General features: G+C 42.6%; 1 protein-coding gene and 1 non-coding gene across 2 annotated transcripts in view; one reads left to right on the forward strand and one right to left on the reverse strand.

Annotated features, from left to right (window-relative positions):
• The window catches only part of ITSN2 (intersectin 2), a 103,921-nt gene that overhangs the window by 20,787 nt on the left and 68,711 nt on the right, over positions 1-14,423 (reverse strand). Inside the window, exons 27-28 of the mRNA XM_049784465.1 lie at positions 12,621-12,717; positions 11,532-11,723 (exon numbers count right to left, since the gene is read on the reverse strand). Coding sequence (XP_049640422.1) covers positions 11,532-11,723; positions 12,621-12,717 — 289 coding nt within the window. The remainder of the gene's footprint in view (positions 1-11,531; positions 11,724-12,620; positions 12,718-14,423) is intronic.
• Positions 13,446-13,549, forward strand: LOC126025191 (U6 spliceosomal RNA). The gene has a single exon (XR_007501234.1). It is a non-coding gene; the product is annotated as a U6 spliceosomal RNA (small nuclear RNA).

Consider the following 14,423-nt stretch of genomic DNA (forward strand, 5'->3'; position numbering starts at 1 on the left):
TGAAATGTTCTAGAATTATGGTGATAGTGGCACAACTCTAAATATAGTGAAAGCCATTCAACTGTATGCTGTCAATGGGTGAACTGAATGATAGAGGAATTAAAGCTATTGCAGAAAACAAGTACTCACAGTCCGCTTTTTCTTTTTGGATGCTAGCCTTTTAGGCCACACCTGGAGGTGCTCAGGCTCAGTTCCCAGGACATCATATAGTGCTAGGGATAAGTTCGAATACCAGTCTTTTTTTGGGGTAAGTGTTGAGAATAGGACCCGGGGACAAATGGGACCCTATTATTTTAGATCACAACTGTTATTTTGATTTCTGGGACACATTTATCCTCAGAGATCACTCCTGGCAGTGCTCAGGGGCCCTTATGAAATGGTAGGGATCAAATCCAAGTTGGACATGTGCAAGACAAGTGTTTTACATGCTGTACTGTCACTTTAGCCCCTCTCCTAAATGTCATGTAACCTTTACCATTAAGAGGTAAAGGGATTTGAGGACCTTCAGAAGGCACAGGCATATAAAGAATACTCCCTTTTATTGACAAGAGATGGCTGTGGAACCAGAACTTCACTGTTTTATAAAAATGATGACACTAGCAACACAATATATATATATATATATAAAGTTTCTGGGCCACACCTAGTGGTGCTCAGGGATCGCTCCTGGCTCTGGACTCAGAAATTGCTCCTGGCAGACTCAGGGGACCATATGGGATGCCAGGGATTGAACTCGAGTCCGTCCTGGGTTGTCCACATGCAAGGCAAATGCCCTCCTGCTGTGCTATCTCTCCGGTATATGGTATTTCTTTTGTTTTTCTAGAACCACTGCCTCTTTTCCGCAGGGATGGGATGGAGGAGCTCCTTTTACTTGGAAGCCCTTAGCTATTGATGTATCTAAGATCTGGTTCCTCTCCTAAATATACCATTTCTTTGCATGGCTCATGGACACATTCATCCCAATAGCAGATACGTGTCTCCATGCTCTTCTCCTCAGACCCCCAGGTCTGATACTTTGTGGTCCTGACCACTCATCTTCCTCTGTGCCTCCTTTGGCCCCCCATCTGATTTTAGCTGCAATCATTATTCTTCCTTCTCATAAACACAAAGTTGGTAACCAAACCCATTCTCCAATCTGCCCACATCCTTTATACCCACACTCCCACCACTTTTCTGTTGGAACTAATTCTTAATGGTTTCTTGCTTTTCCCCACATTGATAACACCAGTCCCCTCTGGAGAGCTCTGAAAAAATTCCCATGCCTGGAGCTAGGAATTTCGAAATTTCCAAAATTTGAGCATCACCATCTTTTTAAAGTAGGCGATTCCAATGAGCAGCAAGCCCTACTGCCTAGGCCCTCAGTCTGCCTTTTAGCCTCAACTTTTACTGTTCCTGGCATTGCCCTTCCTTTTCAGCAATAATGCATGTCTCATGATCACACCTTCCCACCTCCGCCCAGGCTGTTCCTTACCCTTATCTTACTTCCCACCATCCCACCCTCCATCTGGATTGTTTCGTAGCACATGGAACTGGTGAGCTGCTTCCTTCAGTTGAGTCTCCAATTCACCAATGCCTGGCTCAAAGAGGTATTTCTCCCATGGTGGCCAGCAAACATCTCTCTCTCTGCCTGCTTAGCTGCGTTATCATGATGCGATTTGTGCATGCCTACTCATCAGGAGTTACCTGGGACTTGGACCATATGACACTCATTTTCCTGTTCTAGGACTCTAGTGACTGGGACCAACCAACTCTGGTTGGTTCCATTCAGTATTTGGTGAATGACTCTCAGATGAGGAAAGGCTTTTTTTGGTGCTGATTGACTGTAGGTGCCAGAGATAGCATCTAGACCTCAATGCATCCAAAGGTGTACTACCACTGAGCCACACAGTCTTGGCCCTAGAGAGAAGTGTTTAGAAAAAGGAGTTATTTCTGCTTCACTATAGATAAGCGGGCTGGATTTTGGCCCATATTTTCAACTCAAGGTGAAACTACCAACTCTTGCTCTTGTATTCCAATTCCTTTAATAAAGACTCTTATTTTAGACTTACAAACTATAATTTCTCATTCCATATTTGCAATGAGGATTTATTTATTTATTTTAGGTTTCTGGGCCACACTCACTGGAGTTCAGGGGTTTGCTCTGGCTGTGCTCCTATGCTCATATTCTGTTGTGCTGGAGTTGGTCACAGGCAAGGCAAAGTGCTTTAACCCCTGTAATGTTTCTTTAGTTCAAAGATGAACTTTTCTCACCTTCTTAAAAAAAAGGGGGCGGTTACAATAACATAGTGATTATTATTACTATTTTAGAACTTTGGATTCCAGCCACATGGTTTACCTTATCACTAAGCTATATTAATTGGCCAGAGTAGTCAATTTATAAGTATAATTACTTTAGGTTATATTTTCCTGGGGGCCTCACACCACACAGGGTTCTAGTAGGGTGCACTCTACTCCTGCAGGTGCTCAAGCCCATGTGAGCCTCCCAAAGTATTGATTGCTCTTTATTTACCCTTTGGGTCATCTCCCTGATCACAGGTCAAAGTTTCTGTTGCTTTGGTGATACGCATGATGGTCTCAGACCAACCATCTCACTGTTTACCATTTAAAACTTCTCTTGCCTCTTGTCTGATAAAGTGATTTACTGGCCTGTGACCCAAGGGAGGAGAAATTCCAAAGAAATTCAATCCCAGCTACATATAAACAATTTAAAACAAGCTTTAAAGGATCCTTCAAAAGAAATACACAATACAAATAATGGAGTTTGTGTCCTTTTAATAAACACACTTGCATAGTTATATTACAATTTTGTAAAAATAAAAACAGTTTACCTCATGCCAAGCGTGCCCAGCATTTGCACAATCTCAATATTTTTAACACTATAGTTTTCAAGACACACAAAATAAAAATTTAAGGCAAAAAACAGCACTTTGCAACCATTGAATAATTTATTACATTACAGTAGCATCACAGCAGCATCCAATAATGCCACGTGGGGCAAAAGTCTCTCAGGATTTTCATTATAGTCTCTATTTACAAGAAGTTGTAACTGAGTAAAACTCATTCTACGAGAACTTGGCAAGTAAAGCTTTGGACTGGAATTGGCATTTCTTTCTCCACTTTTCCTCCCCCCACCCAATTTATTTTAAGCAATCAGCATTCATATCGTACATTAGGGTACGTGCTGACGAAGCAAACACACTAAAAAAGTAGTTCCAGCATTTTAATAACTGTATTCATTTGATAAGATAAATTTTAGAAATTACACCATGGTTAGGGTTGATTCCAATTTCCTTAAAAAAAAAATCAGCTTTGATTTTAGAACTGATTTTACTTTTTCATTACGAGAAAACTTGTTAGGTTTAATTAGTCACATACTTTAATGATCATCAGATAGTATAATTTTTAAATAAAAAGATATATTGATTCTCTATCCTCTACAGGATATGGATTTACTCACTTGGGTCCCCCTTTACAATTCCGTATATATGACAGTCTCCTTTTCACATTCCTTCCTAAGCAAATTAAAAGCGGCCTTTTATATTGAATTAGGAAGAAAGCAAGGACATGGCTGCAAATGAGGTATTGCAAAGGAGTGCATGCACTTTTAAAAGGACTTCAATAATTATTTTATGTCATACAACTTCCTTTACTTGAGTTTTCTTGCATATATGTGACAAAATACCTAAATAAGGAGAGGTATTTTGGGATATACATAAATTCATTTCCCAGGCTGACATTCAGTGTAAATACATCGTTATGTGATTTAGTCCATAGGTACCCGATGAATGCATTATTTTCAAGCTGGTCACAGATGCTAAGCACTCCCTGAATACCGTTCTTAATAATTTTAACAATCAGTGTCAAAGTGAAGAGCTATAAAAATCTTTTCTTTGAATCAGGATAGTAGATAAGCTCAACTTCAAAATCAGAGAGATTATGTTTACTAAATCATATTCTCATATCCTATTATCTATAATCTGACTTCTGACCTCAGGGTTTAAATTGGATTTCAAGTAATCGTCATTTCTCTGAACTCAGCAAGGGTGCAACTAAAGCAGAAAGGTCAGAAAATAGGGGCCAGAGCGATAGAACAGTAGGTAGGGCATTTGCCTTTCAAGCGGATGACCCAAGGTTCAGTTCCCGGCATCCCATATAATCCCCTGAGCTTGCCAGGAGTAACCCCTGAGTGCCTCTGGGTGTGGCCAAAAATCAAAAACCAAAAAAAAAAGAGAGAAGTAGTAGTTTAGAAAACCAAAGGTGAGATTGGCCCCAGCCCTATGAAAGGCAGGGGAATCTTGCAGACACTGTTGGTGCTTCTCCCTACAATGACAGCAGCTAACGCATTCTCTACCTGCAAGGTGACATTATTACTGTCCTACCGATGCCACATTTTTAAATGTCTCACAGAGGTGGCACATAGAGGCAATCTAAGAACTAGAAGTCCCTGCTCCAAGGAGCACACACATACATACCCATGCCCAAGAGCAGGAAGTACTTTGGGACACAGATATCTGGACCTTGTGAAGGTCCGAGTAAACTGCTAATTCTTTCCCAAGTGCTGTCGAGTTAGGACTGAAGCAATGAAGTTAGGACTGGAATCATTCATTTATGATGACAGGCACAGGAACATAAATATTGCACAAAATATGCCTCCAACTTTAAACACAGAGATATGAAAACAGTTTCACTTTTTCTTTAAGAACTCTGTGAGGGAAGAAGGGAAGAAGACTGGTTGAATGTACACCTGTCCTGATAATACCCTTGACAGTCACCAACAGCAGATTGCACTGCACTGTGTAAACATTATTCATTGCATAAATTTCTCTCACCGATTGCCAAATAGAGTTTAATACTGTTTGCGAAATACTCTTTTTTCATTTCGGTTCATTTCTCTCTCATGTGTGTGAGTTCCCACAGTTATACACATTCATAATGTTTATCTTTAAGTGTTTCCCTTTCAAGGAAAAGGAAAAAAGGCCTATGCCAAAGGTGCTTATAGGATTGAAGAAAACTTTGGACCAGAGATATTGGGATGGCAAGATAGATCAATCTTTCAAGTCTCAAAGAGGTTTCCAGAACATAAAGGAACAAAAGCTTCGTCATTCCATTTGCTTGCCCAAAGTTATTTTTTTGTGGGGGTGTGGGGGAAAGGAAAGAGGAGTACACCTGATAGACTTTCCGGGCTTAATCCTAAGCCCTCTGCTCAGAGCTCACCTCCTGGCTCACCTGACTCCTGATTCCTCTGCTCAGGGCTCACTCTTTGCATGGTTCAGGGGACAGTATGTTCCCTGCTGCCAGGACTGAACCTGCTCCAGTCAGCCACATGCAAGGCAAGTACCCTATCCGCTATCATCTCTTACTAAGGTAAAACCAGCCTACGTGCTTCAGGTGACCTGAAACCCTCAAGGAGTTCTTGTGACTTTTACTAGATACCTTCAGTTAATGCCAGCCAGCATCCTTTGTGACCTGGGACATGTTGTAACCTAATTAAAATAGGTAACATGAATTGACTTCAGAACATATCAAGTGATAAATGCTGTTTAAGCGAGGGCAAGTTTCTAGCTTACAATCACAGAGTCTTTTAGTCCTCAAAAGCCACCTGTTTTTAGTTTCTCAGTAAAGCAGTAGCAGCAACATGTGCTAGCACCAACAGAGCTGTTGAGGAAGGAGCCGGCTCAGGGCAGAGACCCAGCCATGGCGGTACCCAGCCCAGGCCACTTTCCCATCAGAGGTGAGGAAACCCCTCCATTCCCCAGGGTTATTGCTTCCCCTTCAAAACACAGGAAATAGAGACAAGAGTTACTGCAAGTGCTTCTCAGACTTTGGACAAGCGTAAACAGTGGTACTTGCATTGGCATTAGAAAGTAATAAACAGTGCACACAGAGGAGCGAATCGCATATTGAACCAATGAAGCGCTCATCGTGATTGGAGCTAGATTAGACATAAGAGCAAAATGAGGCACACTTCATCGGAACCCATTACGAAATATACACGTTGTAGCAACAGTAGAAAAAGCATGGCAGCCCGTTCCAAACCGGCAAGGACAGTTGGTGCAAATAGTGGGTCTTTGTGTGTTCAAACTCCCACCACGACAGGGCAAACTCAATGTGCAATGCTAATGACCCTGGGATTGCCAAATTCAAAAAGGAAGAAAACTGCTCAAGGATGCCAGAGGAGAAAAAACCGCAGGGAAAGCCACACAAAAGACCCACTATACCTTGAGATGGTTACAAATAAATTTTAGCAGTAAATTAGAAACACAAAAGAAATAATCCCAAAGGTGGCTCTAACATTCAAACGAAGTTAGTGATTTGTGTAGGAGAGAATTGACCAGGGCTGCCGCCCTGTCTCCACGCTAGAGTCAAACTTGGATAGTGGGTCTCTGGGGTGCTTTCACACTGGAAGACAACACTGGGTCCTATAAAAAGAAAAACGAGGGAAAAAAAAATGAACATAATGCAAATTAAGTGGGGGAGAGAAATCTGACTTAGACATGCAGCATCAATTACACAAATTGGGACTATTCAGATTCGCGACCTCTAGAGAAATGCTGATTACTTAGAAAACTAATACTTGTCAGGCCGACGAAACATTACGTCGCAATGTAAAAGTCAGCCAGTTTTATGGACACAAGGAATTTGACCAGATAGTTCATTTCCAAAACATGTGTTTTGGCATGTAATTACAATGACTTCAAGTCAATTCCTGATTTTCTCAGGTTGAGCATTTTCTTACCTTTTTAAGTCATAAAACTTTAAGTTAATAAACTCAAGCATAATGTGAGTCAACTCCACAGCTATCAACACAATTTACCCTATTCTTTATTGTCTTAGGAAAAATAAAGCTAGATGATGACTCCTCAGTTTTGAAAATGATCTCAAGGAAACAAAATCAGTTCTCTACTTCTTGCTCTCCAGGGTGATTAAAGCAGTTTTGTTTGAGCCACACTTGGTGGTGTTGGGGTGAGGTGGGAGCTATATGCCTGGCACAGTTTCAACAGGAAGAACAGAGAGCCTCAGAGGAATCTAATTGAAATGGTCCTCACAACTGCCGAACTGAGCCCTTTTGTTCCAAGTTGCTTGATGAACCTTGGTTCATCCTTTTGGGTACAACAATAAAGTAACTCACTTTTTAGACATAATAAAACCGAAGAAAAATAAAAATCAGACTCCCCAGTCAGATGTGTGGTAGCAGACAAGTCACTGGTGATCCCTTCCTAAGGAAGACAGCTTGAAAACTACTCCCTTTTTAAAACGAACAGTCTCCCCAGTTCTCCATAGGTGAAATGAAGATGGACTAAGTGGTACTCTGTACCCGCTCCCAATACCCTTTTGCTTACTGCTCAGAATGTGCCTTTCTGGCCTTTAGTCACAAATCCTCTGTGGAAGTCTTTTCCCCATAAATGCCTAGGGGATCTTTTTCCAATACAAATTTGCGAAAACATCCATTAGAGCAGTTGTTGCACCATCTAAATCAGGTCGGGGACTCTGGTCCAGGCCATCTGCCTGTACTGTGCAGCGTGTGGATGACGTTATGAATATCCCCGTGGCCCTTGGGAGAAAGAAGTTACCCCATCATTGATCTAAATGCTAAAGCTCGTGAGATCAGCTACTTTTCATGTCTGCATCTTAAATGCCTGGTTATGCTTATGTAGACACTCAAAGAATAGTTAAAACAAATGAGCAAATTTCTATATTTTGGCAGGGGCAGGATTACTTTTGGGCCATACCCGGTAATGCTCAGGGGACTATATGGGATGCCAGGGATCAAACTAGGTTGGACACATGCAAGGCAAGCAAGTGCCCTACTGGCTGTGCTATCTATCATTCTGGACCCTGAGCGAATTTCTAAACACTGAGGAATGCAAACATTAAACATCTTCATTAAGTAAAATCTAAGGCACTCAGAATTTTTTTCCTTTAGCATCTGCAGTGAACTGATAAATGGCTTTTCCTTTTCTTATTTTTGTGTTCCAACACTGCTAGATTCTTTTTCATTCAGGAGAATTTGAAATTGGCTATTTTTCTAGAATTGTTCTTTCCAATACAATAGCAACCAGCCATAATGATATATTTAGGCTTATATTCTTATAATTAAATTAAAATTTTAGTTTCTAGGTCATATTTATTTTGGTAGGCTAGTCAAGTTTAGCCGTGGGAGTGGAGAAGGAACAAAGAAATCTGTAACTGGCTGTGATCAATTAATTGTAAATACCACTGCACTTGGACCAGCCTCTAGGTCATATTAACCTCACTTCTGGCTTTTATTTTGGGGGGGGCACACCCAGCAATGCTCAGGGGTTATCTGCTGCTCCACAGTCTCAGGAATTACACCTATAGGTGTTCAAGAGACCATATAAGATGCAGGGGGTTAAACCCAGACCATCTGTGTGCAAGGCAAGCAAGCACCTTCCCCGCTGTGCTATCACTCCAGCCCCAATATCAGCCATACTTTAAATGTTCAGAATACATGTGGTTAGTGGCCAGTGGCCTTGGCCTCCTCATGCTGTGCTAACTGGACTGGCTGCCCAGCTCTAGGCCAATTCTTCTCACACTAAAAGATGAAGTAGTTTCTGGCCAAAAGCAATTTCCAAGGTCAATATGTCCCAGTGCAATTAATTTATGACAATTCAATTTCTGTGTGTTTTTTTATTCCCTCCTCGAAGGGTTGTTTCTTCCCATGTTACTGGATGCCATCCAAACTTCACCTAGTGGTGCTTGGAAGGCCACGTGGTGTCTGAATCACACACACTCTGCCCCCTCGGTGATCTATTTTCTGTATCATTCATGTACAAACATGTTCTGGCAACCAGATTTTGGGCTTTAAGCTATGTACTCTTTAAAAGCAATGCTGTCAATTAAATTTCTAGGAAGGTGATTTTTCTAGGAGGTGGTTAGTGTTTTGAATGAAATAGATTTCTCTGGCAAAAAGATTAAAACTCATCTCTAGGGAATCTGAAAGGATTATTCTAGAGGAAGTAGAAAGAGGTAAGGAAATGCTAGGAGCTATGATTCTGGCTGCTCTTATTAGGACTTTAAACTTCTTTGTTTGCTTTTTGTTATTTTTCTGCTTTTGGACGGGGCCATACTCCATGATGCTCTGGAGATAATAAAGGATGCCAATGATTGAACCTGGATTGGTCATGTACAAGGCAAGAGCCCTACATGCTGTATTACTGAGGCTGCCTGAAACTATGCTTTTGTTTTTTTTTTTTGGGGGGGGGCCATACCAGCTGTACTTAGGGGATCATTCCTGGTGGGGTTCAAGGGACCTTATGTGTCAGGAAATGAACCAACAAGGTCAGCTGTGTACACTATCTCTCCAACTATAAAATTTGTATTAGGTGAGACTTCATTGGGAGAAAATAAAGTGCTCCATCACTGGAAAACACAATAATAAAAACACTTTCGGGAAATGACTTTCTCGCATCATAGAATGGCAGGGGCTGGACTTGGAGAAAGTGCTATCCAGATGCCCTCCCGCATTTTCAGCTCAGGGCCCCACACCCAGAGGCTGAACTGTCTCTCCCTCTCTCAGGCCCGGGGGTGGGGGTGTACAAAAGGTGCTTCTATGCCATTTCTAATGATCAAATAAAGCGGCAAACACCTCAAGAGCCATATCATAAGTGGCCCATAAACACCAGCATTCATTTTTTTTTTGGTAACCCAAATCGTTATAATTTTTCTTGATGCTTTTCCTAAAATTCTGAGGAAGTATTAATGATGTTCAAACCATAGAACTGGTTTCCTCCTAGCTCCAAATTGAAAAACTTAATTACTTTAACTAAAGGAAAGGAGGTTCCAGGAACCATCTTCACAAGTTCTAAAGTGAAAATAAGAGACACGAGTATTTAAAAATTATGCTACAAAATAAATTAACTCTGGCACTGAATTCTTAGTATATCTTAGCTTTGACTGGGTCACTATTATCAATATGTCCTTAATAACAAGTTCTAATGTCACAAATATGGTAAAAATACAAATCACAATGCATTTTGTGAGAAAAAGTTCCACAGAAAATATGTGTGTGTCTGTGTGTGACATCCATTTTATAAGGTTGAAACGTATTCCCAGATATTGTTTGTGTCTTAATTTACAATTACACTGTTGTTAAATATAAGGTAAGATCATTATAGAAGATACTTTCACTGAAAGTCAAGTTCATGCTTCGAGATCTTTTTTTTTTTTTTTTGGTTTTTGGGCCACACCCGTTTGACGCTCAGGGGTTACTCCTGGCTATGTGCTCAGAAATCGCCCCTGGCTTGGGGGGGACCATATGGGACGCCGGGGGGATCGAACCGAGGTCCGTTCCTTGGTAGCGCTTACAAGGCAGACACCTTATCTCCAGCGCCACCTTCCCGGCCCCATGCTTTGAGATCTTAACCCTTGTGCTAATAGTGAAACATTTTAATTCTTCATCTTTTCTACCATGAGGTATGGAAATAAAAACAAAACAACCAACCAACCAAACAAACAAAAAGCCCCAAACAAACAAAACCCAAAAACCACCTCCTAATAAACAAGCATTTTAAGTGAGCTTTAAATTTTCCTAACCTGGATGACACGTATATATGTAGAAATAAATAATTAGTGGCCAAATTGATGGCATATAGTAAGGGAAATTCTGAACAGGTGTATAGGGAGGTGGTAAATGTAGTGATCAAGGGAAGTTCCAGTCCAGACAGCTGTCATACTAAGGAATCGGTGAAAAACTTAAATTTTAGGGGCTAGAGAGATAGCACAGTGGCAGGGCATTTGCCTTGCATACAGCCAATCCAGGATGGACGGTGGTTTGAGTCCTGGCATCCCAAGATGGTCCCCTGTGCCTGCCAGGAGGGATTTCTGAGCACAGAGCCAGGAATAACCCCTGAGCACCACCAGTGTAACCCAAAACCAGAAAGAAGGAAGGAAGGAAGGAAGGAAGGAAGGAAGGAAGGAAGGAAGGAAGGAAGGAAGGAAGGAAGGAAGGAAGGAAGGAAGGAAGGAAGGAAGGAAGGAAGGAAAAGGAAGGAAGGAAGGAAGGAAAAGGAAGGAAGGAAGGAAGGAAGGAAGGAAGGAAGGAAGGAAAGGAAGGAAGGAAGGAAGGAAGGAAGGAAGGAAGGAAGGAAGGAAGGAAGAAAGAAGGAAGGAAGGAAGGAAGGAAGGAGAAGGAAGGAAGGAAGGAAAAGGAAGGAAAAGGAAGGAAGGAAGGAAAGAAGGAAGGAAGGAAGGAAGGAAGGAAGGAAGGAAGGAAGGAAGGAAGGAAGGAAGGAAGGAAGGAAGGAAGGAAGGAAGGAAGGAAGGAAGGAAGGCAGACTTAAATTTTTTTCCCAATAAATTTTCCTAATAAGATCTGAAACTAGGACAAGAGGATTAAAGGAAAGCAGAGGAAGTTTAGGTCTGGTGACAGGATTTCTTTTTTTTTTTTCCCTTTTCCCCATTAACGAACCCACAGAGTAAGCGGTGCCTTAAAGGCTGACCCAGAGAGCAGCCAAGTCAGGCCAAGTCCTGTGACGTGCTAGGTAAGAGGTAGAACAGAGAGAACTACTCACACTGCTGACTTGGGTCCGAGTCCGTTGTCATCTTCACGTAGTTTGAAGGGAAGAGGCCGGTCACCCCGTTGATCTCTCCTTGCCACCAGTCAGGATCATCTTTGTTCAGGACGTTAATAAGCTGCCCCTTGGAGAAATTGAGCTCGTCCTCATTGTTTGCTGTGTAGTCGTACATGGCGATCACCTGACAGACTGCCAAAGGGGAAAAAGATGGTTCACACCAATCACTATGCAAGAACCCAATGCTCAAGTTTCCTAGGACTTATGTTTCCCTTCAGAGGCTCTGAGCCACCAAATGCACCCCCGTCCCTGGTTATCAAAATTAATAATTCTCTGAAAGCAGTTTTTCCCCGGGCTCCCCGGATAGCTAGTCTGGAGCAGCAGCAGGTTGCTGGGCCAAACACTGGCAGCCAGGACCAGGTCGCATGTGTCTAGGAGACTGTGGGCCCCTGCACACTGCTGAGGAGTCCCTGACCCCTGGTCCCTGCCCCTCAACCCATGTGAACTGCTGCCTCCCTCCCCCCAGTGTTGGGGTTGAAGCTGGGGTCTCAGTCAGACACCCAAACCAAGTATTTTCCTGCTGAACCCTATTGCCAACCCAGAATTGCTCCTTCTAAGAAAGGACGATTCCACTTTGAAAACTGCCCAGTAAGGTACAAGTCTCACTGAACAACTGGCTGCTATTAAATAGACTTTTGAGAAAGGTATTCTCAGAGGCCTATAACTCTTAGACAGAGAAACCATAGACATTGGAGGGGGGGGGGGTGTGTGCCCCTCAAGCGATGCTCAAGGGACCTGAGGGCCAATCCCAGCAGTTTACTACCCACCAGACCCGAGGATGGCCCTGCCACTTGGTGCTCTGCAATTTTGGTAACCCAAATTGTTACCAATATATTATAAATTGTTACCAAGGTACCAGAACCACCATGGTCACAGCCTGCAGGATTTGAAAGGCTTAAGGTTCCAGGCACCAAACGGGTGGGCATAGCTTCAGGTATGCTCTTAATATTGTCCATCTCATCAGCTCAATCGAAAGTGCTGCCAAGCTTTAATAAAATGAAACAAAAACAAGTGAACCTGCTCTCATACCAGGATGAAAGGCAGGAGTCGTTCTTTCACTGCTAGGACCCAAAAGCTTCACATGGCTGGCCGGAAACCATCCTTTCTGCCGCTTTTTCCCTCTGGCCTGTGAAATTAATACGAGGAGAAAAATAAAAAGTAATTATTGAGACATATAGTGCAGGGGTGAAGCATTTGTCTTGCATGTGGCCAACCCCAATCTGATCCCATCATGTATGGTCCCCCAAGCATTGCCAGGAGTGATTCTTTTTCTTTTCTTTTTTTTGTTTTTGGGCTACACTTGGTGACGCTCAGGGGTTATTCCTAGCTATGCATTCAGAAATCGCTCCTGGCTTGAGGGGCCATATGGGACGCTGGAGGGACTGAACTATGGTCCGTCCTAGGCTAGCGCAGGTAAGGCAGACGCATTACTGCTCCGTGCCACTACTCCGGCCCCAGGAGTGATTCTTGATTTAAGAGTTGGATGTGATTCCTGAGCCCCCAAATAAATAAATAAATAAATAAATAAATAAGTTCTGCTGAGATAATCTACAATCTAATAATAATATGTATGATATATGTGAAAGCTGCTATACTCACAAAAGCTCTCATTATAAGAAACATTATTTATTTGTGGGTTAGGCTTGACAGCACAGAACTCCTTCTAGTGTTCAGGAACCATAGGACATTGGGAATTGAATGCAGGTTGAATACATGCAAAGCATTCACCCAGACTACTGAGCTAGCTCTCCAGCCCCAAGGAAACAAATTCTGACTATGAGTTATGATGGGGGTTAGAAGATATTTTGGTAACATTTTACAACATATCATGTATCAAATTCCGACATTCTAGTAGTGCTTCAGCAGCACATATACTAAAATCGGAACGATACAGAGAAGATTAGCATGGCCCCTGCACAAGGATGACACGCAAATTCCTACATTCTACACACTCAAGTTCCTTATTTTCTATCTGCGGTGCTCAGGGCATCATTTAGGGTGCTAAGGACCAAACCCAGATCGGCCGCATGTAATATAGCTGTCTACCCACTGTACTATCTCTCTGGCCCCTTAAAACTTTTTATTTTGTTTATTTTGGGGGGGGCACACCTGACAATGCTCTAGGCTTACTCCTGCTCTGCACTCAGGAATCACTCCAGGCAGGACTCAAATGTGGTGCTGCAGATAAAACCTTGATCAGTCACATGTAAGGCAAGGGCCTTACCTGCTGTACTTTTGCTCTGGCCCACCCAAATAATTTCATGTGTCACTTACTCATCACTAAGACAACAGCAAAATCCAACCTTGGCTCTTGTCTTTGGCCTCTGGGAGATCATCTCTAAACCTCTGGGATGTCCTGACTGCAGAGTTTGTTTTCCTGGGGACCTCGAGCAAAGAGTCTAACACTGGCTGACACTGGGAGCTCAGCTTTCAGTCTTGTGGAGTCCACTCAGCCTCCAGAAGAACCAGAGACTGAATGCACCACACTGGTATTCAGCTGTGTCTATGTGACAGGAGAACTCTGGACACCAAGGTTAAGGGAGCTTCTCTGGCTGGCACTGGCCTATCCTTCCATTCCCCCAATGTTGACACGGCCATGATAACAAAGTAGAGGAGAGACAAATGCTCTGACCTGACTGCCTGTGACATGATTTCTCTGGGCAAACATTCATCTATCTCTTTAACAACTCACACTGAGCGTATAGTTGGTCTCAGTGAACAGATGACCTGAGGGTGGTCTGGGGGCTCCCTGAACTCTGCCATCTGTCTACCGAGTCAATAGCGAGCAAATAGAAAACTCAACATGCCTCAAGTGTGCTGCTGAGAAGGGAA

The sequence above is a fragment of the Suncus etruscus genome, chromosome 12 (assembly GCF_024139225.1).
Source record: "Suncus etruscus isolate mSunEtr1 chromosome 12, mSunEtr1.pri.cur, whole genome shotgun sequence".
NCBI classification, from domain to species: Eukaryota; Metazoa; Chordata; class Mammalia; order Eulipotyphla; family Soricidae; genus Suncus; species Suncus etruscus.